Genomic DNA, 22,967 nt, shown 5'->3' with positions numbered 1-22,967 from the left:
TCAACAGTGTAGGAACGTTCCCCTTTCTCCTCATCCTTGCCAACATATGTTGTTTCCTGACTTGTTAATTTTAGCTGTTCTTACTGGTGTGAGGTGGTATCTCATTGTGGTTTTGATTTGTATTTCCCTGATGCTGAGTGATGTGGAGCACTTTTTCGTGTGTCTGTTGGCCATTTGCATGTTTTCTTTGATGAAATGTCTTTTCATGTCTTCTGCCCATTTCTTGATTGTATTATTCTTTGGGTGTTGAGTTTGATAAGTTCTTTATGGATTTTGTATACTAGTCCTTTATGAGATTCCATGTTTCTAATCAGATTCCAGGTGACACCAATGCTGTTGTTCCATGGACCACACTTTGAATAGCCAGGATATAAAATAAGCTGAAGGTTTTCAAATGTTTTGAAATCATGAAATATATGTATGTATATGATGTAAGTGGTATAAATATAAAGTAGTAGTAATTATGTATGTAAAACCAATATTTTATGAGACTGACGTGCTACCTACTGTGCTAACGAGGCACACATTTCTCAAACCAAAATTTTAGAAAATATTTAGTAATAAGTTATTTTTGTGTTGTACTCTATAGTTTCCAAAACACTTTGATATATAGTATGCTTTTTGATTTTTATAATAATTCTGTGAGGTAGGTAAGACAAGTGCTATTATTCCCATTTTATAGTTGAGGATACCAAAGCCCAGAAAGTGAAGGGAACTGGCTTCAAGTCAGAGGTAGAAGAGGCAAACCAGGGTCAAGACTCATGTTTTTATTCTTAGTTCAGTGCTTTTTTTGTGCACCACTGTGCTTCTGCATCCATACTAGGGGAGCACTTTGCTGCTTGGAAATTTTTTGAGGAAAGCTAAGAAGCTTCTTGGCAAATGTTTTTTAAATTAATGTTGTAATTTTTTTTAAAATTAATGTTATAATTTTTTGTAAGGATATTTTCAAAAGGATTTTCAAATATTTTCTCTTTAAAATTACACATATAGGATTATTATTATTATTATTTTACCCAGAGGTAGTCCATTTATTTTAAACACTCTGAAACAAAGTTTTTAAATCTTAGGTAGGCAACAGAACTGTAGTCTTGATTTTCTGGTAGATTTATGAGAGAGTATGTAGAATGACAAGGCTTTTTTTGTTTGTTTGTTTTATTTATTTATTTGAGAGAGAGAGCAAGAGATAGAGTATGCATGAGCTGGGAAGAGAGGGAGAAGCAGGGGAGCCCGATGTGGGGCTCCATCCCAAGGCCCTGGGATCATTACCTGAGGCAAAGGCAGATGCTTAACTGACTGAGCCACCCGGGCACCCCTGAAAGACAAGGCTTTTTAAAGAATCATTGAGTAGTCTAATCAGATTATCTGTTCTTTATGGGGAGAACTGCATGTAAATCATATGAAACATTTTTTGGGTTCATTGGGGAGGTCCTCAAAATATGAAGTATCTCATCTGATAGAATCCACTAACAGCATTTTTGCTACTGATTTTCTTTAATGAGCATCCCCCTCCCCCTGCCCCCGTGTCATATTTGGTTGGAATTGGGAGACTGGTAGAATCTTAAAACTAAATATTCAAGATTAAAACAAGTTATTAAAATGTTGGCAATCATACTAAGATCTCTAAGCCCTTTCTAGAGTGTTTATTACCCAAAGGACTAATAAGGGCATCATGGAAATTTTGACATTAAAAAAAAATATTATCTTCCACCTGAATAGAAGGTCCTATAGTTTTATATTTCTCTAGTTTAAGATCTTGATTTCTTATAAAATGTACCTCTCTCAAATTCTTAGGTTAGTATCTATCATTCCACTTGAGAATTTTGAGGAGTTAGTGCAGAGGAGAAACAGAGGGGAGGAAGAAATGGTTGTTATTGAAGGTGGTGACACTGAAAGACTAGTGGAGGGGAGGGGTTGCCCAGGATTAGTTTAGTGATTTCATAACTTTGTGCAAGGCCTGTAATATCATTGTAAATCATGCCACCAACAGGTTAAACTAGCTTGATGACTTAGCTATTATTTATTTTGCTTATAATATGTTACCAATAGTTACACTCCTTGTGGAGAATAATGCTTCATGAGTGGCATTGTTTTGCTGGATCCAATGATTTATCCATTCTGCCAGGTATTCTGGCACTGACAGCACCATAGAGCAACGTAGTGGCCATCTAGATGTAATTTTTGTATCTGTTGCATCCTCTCACTGGAATGCTTGTCTCTCTCTGTTAAGCAGATACTCTTTAAATCACAGCTCAAGTACTACCAAACTTAGGTTCTTTTTCTGGTATTGCATTCTTTCTTGCACACACTTCCATTTAAATTATTATAATATTATTGTAGTCTTTGGCTTGTAGCATGGTGTAATAGTTAAGAACACAAAGCCTGGAGTAAGGCTGCGTGCATTTGAATCTGGCTGTACCACTTACTAAGCTATTTGGCGTTGGGCAAGTTTCTCAACCTTCCTATGCCTCAGTTTCTTCATCTTCAAAAACAGTAAAAGTTGAGTACCTATCTCATAGGGTTATTAATGAGTATAAGGTGTTTTAGTGTATGTTAGTGCTTAGCATGGTTCTTAGCACATGTTACATTCTAAATAAATGCTAATGATGATGTCTCTTCAACAAATTATTAGCTCCTTGAAGACAGTCTTTGAAGGAAGAAAAACAACCCTCATTTGATGCACACTTACTGTGTATCAGATGCTAGGTTTTACTTATATTATCTCCAACTGTCACAACAGTGTTGCAAAGTTGGCATTACACCCAATTTCCCGTGAGAAAAATGAAACTTGGAGAGGTTGTTACTTACTAAAGGACAGTCAATGGATAAGTTGTTTATATTCTCATCACCTGGAAAAGTGCCTATGACACACACATCTCTTAGTAAAAAGAACTTTTGAATGAATTGGGGCTACCAGCTTGATAATTTTGACTAAGTTGACATATACTCTTAGGTTCTCTCTTGTAGGCTTATATTATTCAATTATGCCTGTCATCAGTGTCATTTACTAAGGATTTTGCTAGCTGGCAAAGTTTCTTTCACCAAGTCAGTCCTTCTTCCTGCATTGCTGCAGTGTATGTGTGGCTCAGCTATATGACAATTCCATTATCTCTCCAACTTCCGTGTTAGTGACCTCTATTCTAATTCTGATACCTGTTTTCATGGTCATAGCTATGCCTTACCATTCAAAGTTCTCTCAGAAATCTGGAATGCTGATCTCTTACTTTCTTACCTGAGACTCTAGTCTTTCCGGTTCTCATTTCATTCACTCCTGCCTCTGTTCTTCAAGCTTAGCTAGCCCTCTAGTCTTCAGTCTATAAACTTCTGATATTTTAAACCCCTTTTTAAAATCCCCTTTCAGTGCATTTTGGGGAGGGGTAATTTTTGGAGATAAAATTCACCTGACATAAAATTCATCATTTTAAATTGTACAATTCAGTGTTTCCAGTGTATTCATAGTATTGTGCAGCCCTCACCACTATCTAATTCCAGAGCATTTCCATTACTTTAAAGAGAAATCTTGTACCTGTTAGCAGTCACAACCAATTATCCTCTCCCTATCCTCTGGTGACCACTAATTTTCTTTCTGTCTGTATGGATTTGCCTCTTTTGAATATTTCATATAAATGGAGCCATAATTTGGCTTTTTGTGACTAGCTTCTTTCACTTAGCATAATGTTTTTAAGGTTCATCTGTACAAGTTGTAACATTTTCCAGTATTTACTTTTTATGGCTGAGTAATATCCCTTTATGGATATACCACATTTTGTTTATCCCTTCATCACTTGATGGACATTTGGGTTATTTCCACTTTTTGGCTAGTATGAATAATACTGCTATGATCCCTTTCAGTCTACTCTTAATTTTATTCCATCATATTTTTCTTCTGGAGGCCTTCATTTCCCTTCCATAACACCTACTCTGTAGAATTCTCACTATATTTGTCTAATCATCTGTATTCTCTGTGTCATATCTATAAAGCCCTGTAGGAGAAGTTACACAATTGTTTGGTGAAATCAACTGGTGGAGTTAACACATTCCTGGAAATCTTGATGTAAAACAAATTTTCCAAGTTTTATTCAGGTTATCTAGTTATCTTTAACAGCTTTACTTCTATTTTCTCATGATTTATCATTTTGTTCTTCTTCCTTAATAGAGGACTTTGACTCTGTCTTCCTTTTGGTGGGAACACTTTTATTCCTTGTTCCTAATCTAGAAATTTAGAATATGTCCTTCTCTTTTTCCACTTTTCCTCCCATTTGAGTGATAAAAGTATCCCTTTTCCTATGTAATTCCAACTTCTAACTTCTCAGAACTTTGCTTTAGTCATCTTTCTCCTTTTCTTTCTCTGCCACCTCTTCATTTTAAGTAGAAAGTGTTCAAGTTTCTTTGGAACAAAAAATAAGAGAGAAAACCAAAAGCAAATAACAAAACTCTGACAAGGAAACATAAATCTTTAGTAATTACCATGTGCCAGTAATGGTTTGTGCTAAGATCTTTATGTGCATTACCTTAACTCTTTTATAGTAACCTTGTATGGTTTGGTACCATTGTGATCATTTCAGACAGAAAAAAACTTAAAGGTTACTGAGGTTAAGGTCACTCAGGATCATTTAGGTGGTTAAGTAGGGCAGCAGGATTTGAATCTAAGCTGACTAAACCCGTAACTCTGTGTTTTTAACCATAATGTCATACTACCAACCTCTCTCTCTCCTTTAGTTACTATGGGACCTTTTAATTATTTTTAAATTATTTAATTTGTTGAATAAGTAATACCTCCTACATGATATAAACTTTAAAGATACGAAAGTGTGTATCCAATGAAAAATTAGTCATCCTTTAGTCTCTTTCCTAAACGAGTACACTTGAGTCCTTCCAGAAATTTTCTAGGCATGTAAAAGATTATAAATGTTTGTCTTCTCTCCCACTACAACAAAAATATTAAAACTGTTCTACATTTTTCTTTTTTTAAGATTGTATGTATTTATTTGACACAGAGGGAGAGATCACAGGTAGGCAGAGAGAGAAGGGGAAGCAGGCTCCCCACTGAGCAGATAGCCCCATGTGGGGCTTGATCCCAGGACCCTGAGATCATGACCTGAGCTGAAGGCAGAGGCTTTAACCCACTGAGCCACCCAGGCGCCCCTGTATTTTGTTTTTTGAAAAAATACATCTTGGATTTTGGTTTTTATTATTAATTATTGAGCTGCCACATTCTTTTTGACGGCTGAATTGTATTTCATTGTATGGATATATCATAATTTATTTATTCAGTTGCCTACTGATGGACTCAGATTGCTACCTATATTTTACTGTGACTGCAGTGTATGACTTCACATGTGTGTCATGTGGTTTATGTGAAAAAATAACTTCATAATACTTTCCTAAAAGTGAAATTGTTAGGTTAGAGGGTATGTATTTAAAATATTGATAGCTCTTGCTAAATTGCCTTACACAGAAATTGTACCAGTTTACATTTCCCATAAATGTATGAGTGCCTGGTTCTCCATACCCTCTCTAAAATAGCAAGTTAACAAACTTTTCGATCTTTGCTATTCTGTAAAAAAAAGAGTAATTTACTCTTTGTAAAATACTCTTTTACTATGAGATTGAATTTTTTTTCATAGGCGTAGGATGTATTTGAATTTTCTTTACTGGGAATTATCTGTACATAATTGGTTGGCCATTATTTTTCTAGTGGCTGGTTTGATTTTCAAAAATGATTTATATCCTCTTCTTAGAGCAGGGAAATTAGTCCCTTATGATTTGTCGCTAATACTGTTTTTCCATATTGCTGTCTTTTGACTAAATTTATTGTTTTTTATCCCCCTGATAAAAATGTTTCATATATATACGTGTGTGTGTGTGTGTGTATAAATATACACATATATACATACATAGCCAGGGTGGAGCCTAGTGTGGGGCTTGAACTCATGGTCCTGAGATCAAGACCTGAGCTGAGATCAAGAGTTGGACACTCAACCAACTGAGCCATCAGGCGCCATAAAATTTTTATTTTTTTTGTAGTTGAATTGATTTGTTGTTTTCTGTGACTTTTGAGTTTTGCAACTTTCTCAAAAAGACTTTTCTTACTTTGAGATTATAAAAAATATTACTTCCTGTTTTAATTTTCTGATTTAGTATTTCATGTTTAAATCTTTATTCCATCTGAAATTAATTGGAGGGTTTGGAATTGAATTTGGTTTCTTTTTTTCTTTTTCTCCCATTAGATTCTAGTGTCCCTATGTCATTTATTGGATCACTTTTTCCCCCACTGGCTGGAAAGTACTGCATATTTGTAATGGTTTCTTGACTCTGTATTCTTTCCATTTGTCTGTTCACGGCCATTACCAGAATTGTAATTACTATACTTGTACCTTTTTTTTTTTTTTTTTTTGGTATAATACATTTTAATAATATATAAAGCTATGGGCACCTGGGAGGCTCAGTGGGTTAAGCTGCTGCCTTCGGCTCAGGTCATGATCTCAGGGTCCCGGAATCGAGTCCCGCATCAGGCTCTCTGCTCAGCAGGGAGTCTGCTTCCTCCCCTCTCTCTGCCTGCCTCTCTGCCTACTTGTGATCTCTCTCTCAAATAAATAAATAAAATCTTTAAAAAAAATACATATATATAAAGCTAATGTTCCCATCTCATCACTCATTTTCCCCTCTTCTTGTATGTTGGTTACTCTCCTATGAATTTTATAATTAGTTTTTCTGGTTTTTAAGACATTATTTCTTGTAATTTTCTATTTATTTGTAATTTTCAAACTAAAAGACTGATCTCCACCTGCAGTTCTCTTAGTGAGTTTTTTGGAATGTTGTTTCTATGAGCATGGTTCCTCTGAGAAAGAATTCCATGTCAAATATTTTTGAGAACTGCTACATATTTTATACTCTTCTAGGATTCACAACACATATGAATATATCAAAATCTCTTTAAAATTCAGCAATAAAGAAATCTGTTTAGTTCTTCAGATGCAGAGTTTGCCAGATTTATTTTGTCACAAGATCCTTATTTTGGTGTAGGATATTCCTGTAGGATATTTTGTAGAGTACATATTGGGAAATACTGATCTATCATCATGTCTTCTACATCTGCAGTTCATAACTCACTGTAATCTGCTAACAGCTCCCCTGTCAGTTTCTCTTACAATTATTCTTGCCAGGGATACTGGGTGACAACCTTAACAGACCTTTAAAAAATCTTTTTAAAATTGGACTTTATGGATTTTCAACCTGTTCATCTACTTTTTGATCCTTAGTTCTTTTTTTACTTTTGTGAAATTATTCTCTTGCTTTTCCTCCTACTTTTACTCTTCCTCTTTTGTTTTCTTCGTGAGGTTTTCACTCTGCAAGCTCTGTCCTCTGTCTCCTGTGTGGGATATAGCATTGTAGCACTGTAACTGTATATATGCTGATGATTCCTCTGTATCTACAGCACGCACCTCTTTTTTGAGTTTCATATGTCTTGTTTTCACGTGTTTGGTCCAGCTTTCCACTTGACTTATATCACAGGCCCATCTAATTCAGGGCCATGTCACAGGCCTAATACAATGAAAACAGGAGTCTTTTGCTGGCCAGTTTAATGTGTCTTTGTGTGAATTAGCAGATGTAGCCCATGGCAAGCAGAGCTGACGCTGGATTTCAGCTCCAATTTTTTTCCCCTTGGTGGAACACAGTCTATATTACTGTACTACAGAAGGGTACTCCAGAAGGGTACTCGACTATAATTCTCAAGTTTTTCTCCTCATTTCTCTCCTGCTTACTGCCTTAATTCAGCCTGTCATGGTTTTTGGTCTAATCCCCTTATCTTTAGTCTTTCTTTTCCCTGTCTTTGCTTTTTCTCCATTTAGGTCATCATTCTGAAATGGAACTCTGGTGAACTTACCAATTAGTGTATTCACTTGTTCTCTGTTTCCTTTCATACAAAATGTGAACATCTTAGCATTGCATACAAACGCTTGTCCTGATCTGGCCCTTGCATACATTTTCAACATCACACTTTTAATGTGCCACATTTTCACACCACACTAAGCTACTAAGTGTCTCTGGTTTTCTCTTCTCATGTCGCTTCTGGGCCTTACCTTAAAACATGCTCTTCCTAGAGTAGTATCTTCCCATTACTCTTGTCTGATTGGCTAATTTTTGTTGGTCTTTCTGGGCTTTTCTTAATTATTATCTTTTCCAGCAATCCTTCCCTGATGCCCTTAGTCCTGGCTAGATGTTCTTCCTTTTTTCGATCATGTATGGTTTAGTCATGCGTAGCTGTTGTGTTTGTGCTGTACAGAATTTATCTGCTTGTCTACTGGTTCGATTTAAAGCTTCTGAGAGCAGACAGTGTATTTTTAATTTCTTTTCTTCTGGGCCCTAGGGTAACAGTTTTTAAATTCTACTCCTGAGATCCTTTAGATGTTTTCTAAAGGTTTGTTGTTGTTGTTTTGGCTCTTTACCCTCTTCTTGGTGCTCCCACCAGTACCCCCTCAGTATCCTTCCCTTCTCTACCTTTTTAAAAAATCTATGTATTCACCCAGGATTTTATTTGTTTAAAGGAAATGTTATGTGTTTGAGTGAAAGGAGAAAAATAAGGAACAGAAAAAAGAAAAGGGGAAGGAGAAGAATTTTAGAGAAAGAAAGGTGAAAGAAAGTCTAAATTTTAAGGCTAGCTCAAAGCCTAAAATAGTAGGCATTGAAGAAATAATGGTTGATTAATCAATTCAGATGTTTGTGTTGATAGGTTGACACTGAAATGCCTAGCATGACTAATCCAACGTACCAGTTTACTCCCTTTTCCTCCAACATAGCACAGGTTTTTTTCTTTTTTTTTTTTTTAATTAAAATTTTTTTTTTTTTAAAGCAGACTGCTTGTTCTGCCTGAAATTCCCTATTCTTCCTTCTAAGTGGTGTTTAATAAATTTTTATGGAGTTATGGGATTGAATATGACTTGGTAAAAGTATTTATTGTTGTTACCATTACAGCCTCTGGGTCCTAAAGGGTCGACTTTTTTGGGTACAGTTCTACTATGAATTTACTTTGTAAGTCAGAGTTAAAAAGAACAATTTCAGTTAGTCTATTTTGGCTTTACTGATGAACCATAATTTATCTTAGCTAGGCTAACTCATGTAGCTGTTGCTAACACTTGTTTAACTAGGTAATTTGTGTAATTATCTTCAACCTGATGTAATGTTTTTCTTTTTCAGCTTGTGAAACTTTGTATTGTGATGATTGATACCGGAAAGGCCTTTTGTGTTGCAAATAAACAGTTCATGAATGGGATTCGAGACCTGGCACAGTATTCTAGTAATGATGCTGTAGTTGAGGTTAGTATTATTAAAATTAGTTAATATGATAAATTCAACAAAATATTAAAGAACTATGCATCCATTTACCTTATTAGAAGTTATAGTGGTCCTTAAAATTAGGAATAGAAAAGCTGTCACCTACTGGTGTTGTATAATTCTGTTTTCTAAAATAGTTAGAAGTTGATGGTTGATTTGCATTGTGACTATAAGTACTTCTGCTAGGTGAGCTGGATCATCTACAAGAGGACCCGAGCAGGGAGAGGAGGACTAAGCTTACTAGTAGGAGCTTTTAGGGCAAGCAGAGAGCATTTAAATCTTAAGAATAGTATCTAACTATGTATGGGTTTGCATAGCAAAGCTCTTGTCAGCTAGCTGTGCTGGGTTAACTTAGGCCCCTTGCTATACTGTGTGGTGTTATGATAATTCTTCCATGAGGAATAATACCTGGTTAGGTAATGGGCATGCTTTGATGATTGTTTGATTCATGGATGTCTAAATGGGCACAGTCTTGATACACTCAATTTTACCTTTAGGCTTATATGTGACATTATTATTTGTTAGCCTACTCCTGTTGATATGGCAGTGCTAATTCTTTGGACTATTCTTGGGTTTTATGTTACCTACCATATGTACATTTGTCCTCTTTGCAGAGCATGCCCATGAGGCAATACCATGAAATCATCCTCAGAAGTAAATGTTACTGTTTACAGTGTAACTAGATCTTTCTGTCAGAAATGCAGAAGTAACATTTTTGTGACCTATTTTCGTGGCTCTTAAATGACTTAGTTTTTCTTTTGGTTTCTTTCTCCCTAGACAAGCTTGACCAAGTTTTCTGACAGTCTTCAAGAAATGATAAATTTTCACACAGTAAGTGTCAGTAAGTAGGTGTTACTATGACCATGTAAATATTTAGTACTTTCTTTGAATGGCGGTATTTTATAAAATTACTTGTTATAATTCAGTAACTTTGATTAACCAGCTTCTTAGTTCATGGATCTAAAATGTATGTATGTATGTGAGTGTGTGTGTATGTGTGTGTGTGTGTGTGTGTGTGTGTGTATGTGTATGAGAGAGAGACATTTATTTCTTTTTTAAAAAATTTTATTCATTTATTTGACGGAGACACATCGAGAGAGGGAACATAAGCAGGGGGAGTGGGAGAGGCAGAAGCAGGCTTCCCGCTGAGCAGGGAGCCCAATGTGGGACTCAGTCCCAGGACCCTGGGATCATGACCTGAGTCAAAGGCAGATGCTTAACAACTGAGCCACCCAGGCGCTCCTATTTCTCATTCTAATATAGTGAACTTAATATGAGTGACATATATACCCATAAAAGTTATCTTTTTTGTTTCAATTGTGCCTTTGTGAGTTTTTAAGGAATTATTTTAAGAATAAAGAAGTAAAAGCCATTTTTCTAAATTTAGTTGTTTCTTTTAAGATGCTTCAAGTATATATCCCCTTTGTCTAATCAGTTTCCAGTATTAAAGACTGCTGTATTCTTTGAGCTATTTATATATGCATTTAAGATTTGAGGACTTTTATTCTAGTTATTCATGAGGGCAAAAGATACTGTTTTTTTTTTTTTTTTCTGTTTAACTTTGTTAAGAACATTATTTATTTATTTAAAAAATTATGTTATGTTAGTCACCATACAGTACATCATTAGTTTTTGATGTAGTATTCCATGATTCATTGTTTGCATATAATATCCAGTGCTCCATGCAGTACGTGCCCTCCTTCATGCCCATGACTGAGCTCACTCATCCCCCACTCCCCTCCCCTCTAAAATCCTCAGTTTGATTCCCGGAGTCCATAGTCTCTCATGGTTCGTCTCCCACTCTGATCCTCCCCCTTCATTTTTCCCTTCCTTCTCCTAATGTCCTCCATGCTATTCCTTATGTTCCACAAATAAGTGAAACCATATGATAATTGTCTTTCTCTGTTTGACTTATTTCACTTAGCATAATCTTCTCCAGTTCCATCCATGTTAATGCAAATGTTGGGTATCCATCCTTTCTGATGGCTGAAGAATATTCCATTGTATATATGGACCACATCTTCTTTATCCATTCATCTGTTGAAGTGCGTCTCAGCTCCTTCAATAGAATAGAACATTTATTTTTATGATTATCACCAGTGCAATAAAACCTAAAGTCAAAATAAAATAGCTGAAAGATTTAAGGGCTTTTATCCCTCAAGAATGAGGGATATATACTACTTTTTTAGAATGTCAGGCAATTCCTTTATAAATTTTGGAAAAGTTTACTGAAAATGTAGTAGCTTGTAAGTTATGTACTTCTTTTAAAAACAATTTTTATTGAGGTATAATTGACATTATGTTGATTTCATATGTACAAAGATTCCATGTAACAATTCTATATTTGCATATATTGCAAAATGATTACCATAGTAAACTCCAGTTAACGTCTCACCACATATAGTTAAAATTTTTTTTCTTGTGATAATAACTTTCAAGACCTACTCTCTTACCTAATTTCGAATATGCAGTATAGTATTATTATTATTTTTTAAAAGATTTTATTCATTTATTTGAGGGCGGGGGAGGAGCAGAGGGAGAGGGACAGGAAAACTCTGCACTGAGCTCAGAGCCAGATGTGAGATCACGACCTGAGCTGTAATCAAGAGTCGGTTGCTTAACTGACTAAGCCACCCAAGGCACCTGTGCAGTATGGTATTATTAACTATAGTCATCATGCTGTTTGTTACATTCCCACAACATACTCCTTTTATAACTAGAAATGACCCCCATTACCCTTTACCCCCTGCCTCAGGCAGCCACCAGACCCGTCTGTTCTCCATAGCCTTAAACTTGTTTTTTGTTGTTATTTAAAAAATTTTACATCTGAGTGCAATCATACAGTATTTATCTTTTTCTCTCTGACTTATTTCACTTAGCATAATGACTGAAAGGTCCATCCATTTTGTTGCAAATGGCAGAGGTTCATTATTTTTTATGGCTAAGTAGTATTGCATTGTATGTGTATCTATCTATCTATATATATATACACACATATTTATCTATATATCTATATCTTCTTTATCTGTTCATCCATTGATGGACATTTAGGTTGTTTTCATATCGTGGTTATTGTAAATAGTTCGTGTTTTCACTTTCTTCTCCTAATACCCAGAAATAGAATTGCTGGATCATATAGTAGTTCTAATTTTAATTTTTTGAGGAGCCTCAGTACTGTTTTCTGTAGTAGCTGTACCAGTTTGCATTGCCACCAACAATGCATAAGCGTTCCCTTTTCTCTGTAACCTCATCAACATTTGTTACTTCTTGTCTTTTTTTTTTTTTTCTTGTCCTTTTGATAATGGCCATTCTAACAGGGATGAAGTGGTGTCTCATTGCAGTTTGATTTACATTTCCTTGATGATTAGTGATGTAGAACATCTTTTCATGTATCAGCAATCTGCATGTTTGTTTTTGGAAACATGTCTATTCAGACCCTCTGCCCATTTTTTTTAATCAGATTTTTTTTTGCTATTGTATGAGTTTTTAATATTAATCCCTTATCAGATATATGATTTGCAAATATCTTCTGCCATTAAGTAAGTTGCTTTTTCACTTTGTTGTTGGTTTCCTTTGTAGTGCAGAAACTTTTCAGTTTGATGTGGTACCATTTGTTTATTTTTGTTTTTGTTGCCTTTGCTTTGGTGTCAAATCCAAAAAAATTATTGCCAAGACTTACGTCAAGGAGCTTTACTGCCTGTGTTTTCTTCTAGGAGTTTTATGGGTTCTGGTCTTCCATTCAAGTTTTTAATCTATTTTGAGTTAATTTTGTTTTATATGCTTCTTACAGTTTTTTAAAGAGCTTAAAGTGTATGGCTGTTAATATAATTATTTGGTGCTTCGAAGTTCATTAGCAGCTGTATATAACAAGAATATCAACATTTAACATTCTTTAAATTCTGCTAAGGTTTGGTTCTTAATTTGATTGGCCTTTTTGGTCAACAAATTAAGGATAAAGTTATCTGATAATATTTTAATTGTACTTCAAATTTTATCTCTATAAAAATTATCATGTACAAGTATTTGCCTCATTTTCTGATTTTAGGTCTTTTGGGTATATATCCAAGTATGGAATTACTGGTTCATATGGTACTTCTATACCACTTCCTTCTTGAGGAACCACTAAATTGTTTTTCACAGAACCTGTACCATTCACATTCCCACCAGCAATGTATGAATATTCCAATTTTTCACATCCTTGTCAACATTTACTATTTTCCATTCTTTTGATCATAGCTATCCTAGTAGGTATGAAGTATTGTCTCACTGAATTTTGATTTGCATTCCTCTAATGCTTAATATAGTTGAGCATGTTTCCATGTGCTTATTGGCCATTTGTAGATCTTCTGTCATCCTTACCATTCAACTCCTTTCACCATTTTAAAATTGGAATTTTTAAAATCGAATTTTTTGTATATTTTGGATATTAAACTCTTATCAGATAAGTGATATATCAATATTTTCTCCCATTCTGTAAGTTGTCTTTTCACTTTCTTGATAATGTCCTTTGCTCAAAACTTAATTTTGATGAAATTCAATTTATCTATTTTTTCTTATGTTGTTTTGCTTTTGGGATCATATCCAAAAATCCATCATCAAATCCCAGATGATGAAGATTTATTCCTTCAGTTTCTTCTAAGAGTTTTATGGTTTTAGCTCTAATATTTTGACCAATTTGTTTCTTTTCTTTCTTTCTTTTTTTTTTTTTTTTTTTAAAAGATTTTATTTATTTATTTGACAGACAGAGATCACAAGTAGGCAGAGAGGCAGGCAGGGGTTGGGGGGAAGCAGGTTCCCTGCTGATCAGAGAGCCCAATACAGGGCTCTATCCCAGGACCCTGGGATCAAGACCTGAGCTGAAGGCAGAGGCTTTAACCCACTGAGCCACCCAGGCGCCCCTGACCAATTTGTTCCTTTTGATGACCTCTTATTAGTTCTCTTTTTGCTTTCTGTTGGATTTAGATTTCAAAATATAGTATGTTTTATTTCTTTTTTTTTTTTTGTTTTATTTCTTTTTAAATCAAGTGATTGTGTTTAAACTTCAAACTATTACATTAAACTTTACACTTACATTAAACTTCAAACTATAGTGAGAATTAATTTTGGGGGGGATAAAAGCTATTGATTTGAAATTAACATGTAAGGTTAAATGTTGGGGTGCCTGGGTGGCTCAGTGGGTTAAAGCCTCTGCCTTCGGCTCAGGTCATGATCCCAGGGTGCTGGGATCGAGCCCTGCATCGGGCTCTCTGCTCAGCAGGGAGCCTGCTTCCCTTCCCCTCTCTCTCTCTCTGCTTGCTTCTCTGCCTACTTGTGTTCTCTGTCAAATAAATAAAAAATCTTAAAAAAATAAAAAAAAAAAGAAAAAAATTAAGGTGATGCCACCTAGAGATTAGTAAATATGGGAAGCAGCTGTTGCCCCTGAAGCTGGAGAAACAAAAGGGAAAATGGTGTTTCCCAGAGCCCCTCAGTACTGCACTGTTGAGAATACGGCCATTGTTACCTGGCCAGGAAGCCAGGAGCTTGCTTTCTTGGGACTTCTTCCAGAGTCAAGGAGCCTGTAGTCCCCTTGAAACTTACCTGATTGGTCAGAGTGCTGCTGGCCGTTGGTGTGGCTCACAGTTGCTCACTGGTGGCGGTGTCAAACAGAAGCAGAAAAAAACTGGCCTGCTCTATGTCTTGCCTCTTAATCTAACATTGGCTTCCATTGGCAGAACCTAAACCTCTTTGTATGCAAGGAGGCCTAGGAAATACTTTGCAGACTTCTAGTACCTGACAGTATAGAGGAGGAGCCCATGGAAGGGTGATATAATGGTGAAGACCAACAATTAACCGGCATACCAAACATAAAGGCTATAATTTGAAAATAGTTTTGGTGGGGATGAGCATTTCTGAGTCTTTTCCAGACAAATCGAGTTTTCACCTTCACAGGACATAAAAGGATGAATCTGGAGGTTGGTGGGAGGGTCGTAGCAAGGTAGGGAATAGCCGTTTTCCAGTCTTTGCTTTAATAATAAAAACCAATTGCACTGAGGAAAAAAATTATTTTTGGCAGGCAAATTATTGTGCAGCTTAATGATTTTTATCCTTAAAACTTCTTATATGATTTTTCTTTTTTCCGTATTCTCCATAATTAGTATATTAGCAAAATATACCCCAAATTCATCTAGCAGTAGCACCTCCATGTCTAAACTACTACCACCTCTTGTTTAGGATTATAGCCTCCCAACTTGTGTTTCTGCTTCTTTTCTTGTCTTTCTACAATGAGTTCTTCTTCTTTTTTTTTTTTTAAGATTTTATTTATTCATTTGATAGGAAGAGAGAGATCACAAGTAGCCAGAGAGGCAGGCAGAGAGAGAGGCGGAAGCAGGCTCCCCACTGAGCAGAGAGCCGAATGCGGGGCTTGATCCCAGGACCCTGAGTTCATGACCTGAGCCAAAGGCAGAGGCTTAACCCACTGAGCCACTCAGGTGCCCTTCTACAATGAGTTCTGTACACAGCAGCCAGGAAGAGATTTTTAAAAATTTTATATTCATTATATTATATATTATATTTTTGTTTTTATTTTCTATTTTTATTTTATTACATTTATTTTTGAGAGAGCGAGAGTGAGTGCGGTGGGGGACAGAGGGAGAGAGTGCTCTTAAGCAGGCTCCACATTCAGCATGGAGCCCGATGTGAGGGTCGACCCTGAGATCATGACCCAGCCAAAACCAAGAGTTGGATGCTTAACCGACTGAGCTACCCAGGCATCCTGTCAGGAAGAACTATAAAAATATAAATTAACAGGGGCACCTGGGTGGCTCGGTGGGTTAAAGCCTCTGCCTTCGGCTTGGTTGTGATCTCAGGGTCCTGAGATCAAGCCCCGCATCGGGATCTCTGCTTGGTGGAGAGCCTGCTTCCCCCCGCCCTCTGCCTGCCTCTCTGCCTGCTTGTGATTTCTCTCTGTGTGTGTCAGGTAAATAAAGGGAATCTTTAAAATATATATATATATATATAAATTAAAAGCATTCCACTGTTCTAGATTCCCATCACACTCAAAGTAAAATCCATTATAACCATGGTCTACCAAGCCCTACGACCAGCCTTTTGCTGATAACTCCCTGATCTCTTCTCAACTTTGTGCTTGGCTGAAGCTGCTTGGACTCTGTTCTTTAATATCAACGTAGCTCTCATCTTAGGCCCTTTGCATTTGCTATCTATTCTGTGCGGAATGTTCTTTCTTCATATCTATCTGTGGCTGTTTTCCTTATAATATTCCTTCTCTTCCTATGGATCTTCTTCACCTTTTTTAGGTCACAACCTCTCAGAGAAACCTTCCTTGACCACATTATGGTCACTTTTATGTCATTTTACTCTGTTTTTTATACACATATGCACACACCTGAGTGTGCACACCACACACACACACAGATGATGTACAGATATGTGGTCTGGTTCTTAAGTATATGTATGTGTCTAATTTATTGTCTGTTCTAAGTTCCAGGACTGCAGACACTTTGTTATATTAGTCTCTGCTACTACCACCTAGAAGATTCATAGTAGAAAGTAGTTACTCACAACAGAGTTAAGGAGACTGAGGTTATGAAGTTATTAAAACTCTTAAGTGTTTTTTAATAGTCATTAAATGAGTAAAAATTTTTTAAATCAGTGACAGCACACACTAGGTAGGTAATTCAAAGTGATGTTTAAAAATTTTTCTTTTATTATTTCTGGCACTTGAAAAACTTCAGGACCTCTGTTTTGACTGTAAAATTTATGTTGCTTTAAAATAATTAGCAAAATGGGACACCTGAGTGGCTGGTTAAATTTCTGCCTTTAGGTCAGGTCCTGATCTCACAGTCCTGGGATCAAGCTCTGCAGGGAGTCTGCTTCTCCCTCTCCCTTTGCCCCTACCCACTGTGTGTGCTCTCTCTCTCTCTCTCCCTTTCTCAAATAAATAAAATCTTAAAAAAAATAATTTGCAAACCAACAGATTACTTTCTGTCTGCCTATCTGCTCAGAGGTCTTAAGGCTGTAGTTTGGTGAGCTTGTGTGTGTTTGTGTATGTACTGTATATGTATATATAGAAAACTCTGAAAGTACACTGAGGTGTCCAATGCTTTTCTAATTTTATCTGCATATATTTTTTATAACATCTCAGAAATTTTCCTATTGATAGATAAAAGTATGAAATTGTAAAACCTTGGTTTAATTTAATATCCTTTCCTTTTACAGTTGCTATGCTGTCTGCTTTACCTGGCCTTTTTGTTTCTTGTTAACAAGTACTTCTAAGTCACTTCTAAAAGTGACTTGTGTGTACTTGAATCAGAGTTCTTATATATGAGGCAAAGATTCTTCCTCGATCATAATACTGCATACTTCACTTTAACTAGAATATAGACAGGGATAACTTATCTCTTGTTTACTGTAATATCCCTAGTACTTGCATAATTCTTTTTTTTTTTTTTTTTAAGATTTTATTTATTTGACAGAGAGAGATCACAAGTAGGCAGAAAGGCAGGCAGAGAGAGAGGGGGAAGCAGGCTCCACCCTGAGTGGAGGGCCTGATGTGGGGCTCGATCCCAGGACCCTGGGACCATAACCTGAGCAGAAGGCAGAGGCTTTAACCCACTGAGCCACTCAGGTGGCCTACGTGCATAATTCTTATCCTGGGGAGGTCATTTAATTTTTCTGAGCTTTATGCTCTTCCTCTGTAAAATGAATGGGCTTTACTAGATGACTTTTAGTTATAAATATTACAAAGGTTACAAAGCATTATTTATTATAAGATTTAAATATGATCTCAGAGCCATTTGTTAAAATGTGGGAAAAGCCTAGCTACATAAAATGCTTTATTTTAGTAGCATTCTCTACAATGAATTTTAATTACATAGCATTACAGGGTGAAGGAGGCTTTATAGGATATGACAAAACTGCTTTCTAAAATGTAATAAACGCTGGAATCTGCTAACAGTCTATAGCAGACTTTTAACATTTAGGTTTTGGTGTATCAATTTGTGTCAGGATAAAAAGCTGGATATTTTACAGATGTCATTTATGAATAACTTTATGTGTTTAAATAAATGTTTGAAATAATAGAGCCATTTGGGTTTTTAGCCAAGTAAGATTAAATATAGATTGGGATTAGATCATTTGGTTGTTTAAAAAAATTATTTGGATTTTTTTGTGGTTTCTGTAAAAGTGGATGTTATTGTCCCTTTTTCCTTACAGAATGAAAATTCCCTAGGGTTGCTCTTTAACTCATGTCTTTATAAGATGCAACTCATGACTTTTCCAGAGCAGGTCATGTGTGCTACATTCTATTTTATTATGTACTGGAGTTGACTTGAATTCTGACTTGTTTTTCTGGAAATTAGAGATTTCTGTAACTTTACTGATGACTCTCTTGGATTCTAATTTGCTATTGGTGTAAGGAATTTGAATATTTATTTGATTATTGCCTTTGCTGAATGAAGCTTTAAGGTTGAATTGCTACATAAATTCTATAAAATGTGTAACCCTTTGCTTAGTTTTTTGGTAAGTTTGAGTTGCCATATTATAGCTCGCTACTCATTCACTTAATAGATGGTTTCATGAAAGTGTCATGTCCTATCTGGGAGTTGGTCAAAAATGTTTAGATTTTTAAAATGGAATTATGTTAAAGTAATTAATAAATATTTAATAAATAAAAATTTCTTTTTAATAGAATTATGTTAAAACACATAGTATTAGGGACAATATTACATATTACATACATACATTATAAATATTTAATATATATATTTTTAAAGATTTTATTCATTAGAGAGAGAGTGAGTGCACCCTTGCACAAGCGGGGGAATGGGGGAGAGGAAGAGGAAGAGGGAGAAGTGGACTCCTGGCTAAGCAGAGAGCCTGGTGTTGGATTTGATCCCAGGGTCCTGGGATCATGACCTGAGTGGAGGGCAGACGCTTAACTGGTTAACTGATTGAGTACCCTAAGCGGCCCCCAATAATAGTTTGTTTACCAAACACACAGGCTGTGTTTTCCACCCAGGCACCTTAAAAAATATTTTAATGAGAATCTTGAGCTAGCTTCCATGAGCATAACTTTTTAACAAAAATAGGTCTTGTGCATGAAATAGTTTCAGGCAATTCCTGATTAAGATTTTGAAATTGATGATCTCTTCAAATTCTTGGTCATTGTGACTGATGAGAATGTTGTCTGCGTAAGTAGGCATATTTGTGAAAAGCAGGTGAGTGTTCATTTCCCTTTGCTCCTGATTGGCAGGAGTTTATTTATTGCCCCTTCCTCCTGATTGATAGGACCTTCTTTATCCCATGTAATTAGAATTTAAGTAATTCTTTCTCTCTAAGTTGTCCTTTAAAGGAGTAATCATTCATTAAGTTGAAGTGCTCTTTTTTTTTTTTTTCATTGACATATGTAATGCTCGAATTTTCCTGGCTAAACTGAATAGATTTTGAATAAAGTAATGATGAACCTTTTTCGGAGGTATATACAGAAGTTGGTTTACCTACTTTTTTCTTCCTTTAATCCTTAATTAACTTTGAATAATTCTCTTTGTGGATGTAGATTATAGCACTGACTCCCCAGTGATGCATTCTCAGCCCCTTCCTTCCAACACACTGAATCCATACAGTTTGTTTTAGTGTATGTTAATTGTCAAAAATATCAAGGATTGCTTGAAAGAAGTTAATCAGATTGCAGAATTCTACTTAAGCCATATTTTAAAGTCAATAATTAGCATTAGCCAAATCTGTAAGTTGAGATTTATTCTTCCTAAACTTTTTGAATTCTACTTTTAACTTATAAACTGAGGTACAGTTCCTCCTTTGGACAGCCAATATGTTTTGTTTGAAACAGCAGAGAGTGATATTCTCATATCCTTTCTTTCTTTTTTTTTTTTTTTAAGATTTTATTTATTTATTTGACAGAGATCACAAGTAGGCAGAGAGGCAGGCAGAGAGACAGGAGGAAGCAGGCTCCCTGCTGAGCAGAGAGTCCAATGCAGGGCTGGATCCCAGGACCCTGGGATCACGACCTGAGCCGAAGGCAGAGGCTTTGACCCACTGAGCCACCCAGGCGCCCCTCTCATATCCTTTCTTTACCAAAAAGCTAAAAATGGATAAACCAAAGGTTTTGAGTATTTTGTTTAGATTCATACATTATTTTGATAACATTTAGCTTAGAATTTATATCTGCATACAAACTTCTACTTTATGAAAGGATGTTTTGTGAAATAATGTCTTACTAGATCTTCAGAGTTTTCCAAATGAATTTTTAGCAGAAATTTACCTCTTGTTGTCATTGTGACAGCAGTATCAGTATGGAATATTAGAATGTCTCCATAATATAATCTTTTTTGTTTTAGAGTTTTCTTCTAGCATTTTGAGTATTTCATCCCTAGGAGTTTGTTTTGGTACTTTGCAAAAACAATCAATGGCTTTGCAAGAAAATCTTCTATGCAGACATTTCAACCATTGCTGTTAACTTCAGCACAGTTCTTAACATGTAGAATCCTCACTCAGCAATAAACACTTATGAAAAAGTTTTCTTCTGGATTAGTGATTGTTGTTGTGTTTATTAGCATGCTGTCAAGTGCATCTGTTCTGTTACTCAAATGTGGTAGCTTTTTTATTGCCTTTGCCTATTTGGAAATTGTAAAGTTTTGACATTGTCCTTGCAAGCTAATATATTGTGCAATTTTGCAATTGTATGAGGCACTCTGGCTCTAGCTCTTACTTGGGTAGTCTTGTAACTAACTGCTTTTTTTTTTTTCTTTGTAACTGATTTCTTAATCTGATATTGTTGTGACTGATCTTATAAAAGAACTTTGTCTCTTATTTTGTGTTTGCAGAACTTTAGAGTACAAATCTTTCTGTATGAAATGGATATTTTGTGTTGAAGTCCTGTATGGTTTGCTTCTACCATGATTCATTTAATGACTTTGATATATGACTTTGATAAATTACTTTATCAAAGAAAATAATTTGGACCATTGTGTTTGTATTCTGAATGTGATCACTTTCCAGCACTATTTATTGAAAAGTTTTTCCATCATGGTGGGAAAACGAGTAAAAAATCTACTTAAGTATGAAAATGAAACAATATATGTCTTAAGGTTCAGAAATTGATATGTATATATGTATTTTTCTGCATTCTTAAAATGTTTTAAAATTATGTTGAAAGATAAAATGAACATTTAATAAATAAAATAGAAAATAATAATTCATTTTAGTTAATGCAATAAATGTTACTCTTATGTAAGATCAGAAAATCAAATTTTCAAAGTGTTTTAGATCTGCAAATGCCTACAATCCCATTTAAATGTTTATGTGCATTTGTTTATTTCAAGTTTTTATTTAAATTCTAGTTAACATATAGTGTAATATTAGTTTCAGGGGTGGAATTTAGTGATTCATCATTTATGTGTAACCCTCAGTGCTCATCACAACAGATTATGTGCATTTAATTTCACTTCAGAAATAAATGTTTTTTAATAATTAAAAATAAAACAATGAAATTTCATCAAGAGTCAGAGTTTGGCTAATTAATATCAAAAGCCAATAATAAATATCAAGAAGTAATAGTCAAAAAAATAATCGATTGTATTCTAATAGAAATACCTCATATAAATGATGATAAGGAAATAGCCATACATACTTTATAAGTAGGAGAAATATGAAAAATAAGAGCACATTAATAGTAAAAATTTAAGATGAGGCAAAGAAAGATGAAATATTTTAACAGTGAGCACAAAGCCAAGAAGTGATGACAAACAAATTGTGACTAAAATAGTTTTGGATGATTCAAATGGTAACACCAGGGGGAAGGTTACATAATTTTGTTTAAGTAATAATTACTGCATTTAAATACTTCACAGAGCAAGACAGACAAATAAAATATAATTTTAGCAAAAATGTAATTTTAGCAGTTGGTAATTTTTGAATGGTTGTACCAAATAGAACAACTTCTTAAATCACCATGAGAATTTATAAACACGGGGGTGCCTGTGTGGCTCTGTTGGTTAAGTGTCTGACTCTTGATTTCAGCTCAGGTCATGATCTCACAGTTGTGAGATTAGGCCTGACATTGGGCTCTATGTTGAGCATGGAGCCTGTTTTTAAGATTCTGTTTCCCTCTCCCTCTCTTAAAAAAACAAGAACAAAACCCAAAACCGTTATAAACACTAATATCTTAGGTAAGACTATTGACATCTTATTTATTTCTGGCTGTTTAAACACCCCAACATTTGGTGACTTAAAACAACTATTGTCATGTGTTTGGGTAGGGGTTGGAGGGGACAACTTGTCTGTACATCAGTTGGTTTTGGTTGAGTGGCTTGTGTGTGGCTGGAGGATCGAGCACGTCTGGTGCCTCACCTGGGGTGGCTAGAATGGCTGGGACTGGCCTGGCTTCTCCTGCCCTTTGGAGTCTTTCATTCTTTAGGGCTTTTCTCTTACAATGTGGGTCTCTCTCCAGCAGGGTAGTCAGACTTCTTAATGTGATAGCTGGTTTTTCTTAAGGCCTAGGCCTGGAAATGACACAAAATCATTTCTGCTACATTCTTTTGGTCAAAGCAAGACACAAGGGTACCCCAGATTCGTTGTAAAGGGAAATTAACTCTACTTTTTGGTGGGATTGTACCATGCAC

The 22,967-nt window shown here is 35.5% G+C and overlaps 1 protein-coding gene across 10 annotated transcripts in view; it reads left to right on the top strand.

Annotated features, from left to right (window-relative positions):
- ACAP2 (ArfGAP with coiled-coil, ankyrin repeat and PH domains 2) overlaps positions 1–22,967 on the top strand; it is a 151,755-nt gene that overhangs the window by 55,663 nt on the left and 73,125 nt on the right. For all 10 annotated transcript variants that reach the window (XM_032869293.1, XM_032869294.1, XM_032869296.1 and 7 more), the window contains 2 exons: positions 9,196–9,315; positions 10,111–10,164. In XM_032869293.1, coding sequence (XP_032725184.1) covers positions 9,196–9,315; positions 10,111–10,164 — 174 coding nt within the window. The remainder of the gene's footprint in view (positions 1–9,195; positions 9,316–10,110; positions 10,165–22,967) is intronic.

This window comes from Lontra canadensis, unplaced genomic scaffold, assembly GCF_010015895.1.
Source record: "Lontra canadensis isolate GAN:19392208 unplaced genomic scaffold, GSC_riverotter_1.0 scaffold38, whole genome shotgun sequence".
NCBI classification, from domain to species: Eukaryota; Metazoa; Chordata; class Mammalia; order Carnivora; family Mustelidae; genus Lontra; species Lontra canadensis.
The sequence above is the reverse complement of the archived record's forward strand: the minus strand, read 5'-3'. Positions and strand labels throughout refer to the sequence as shown.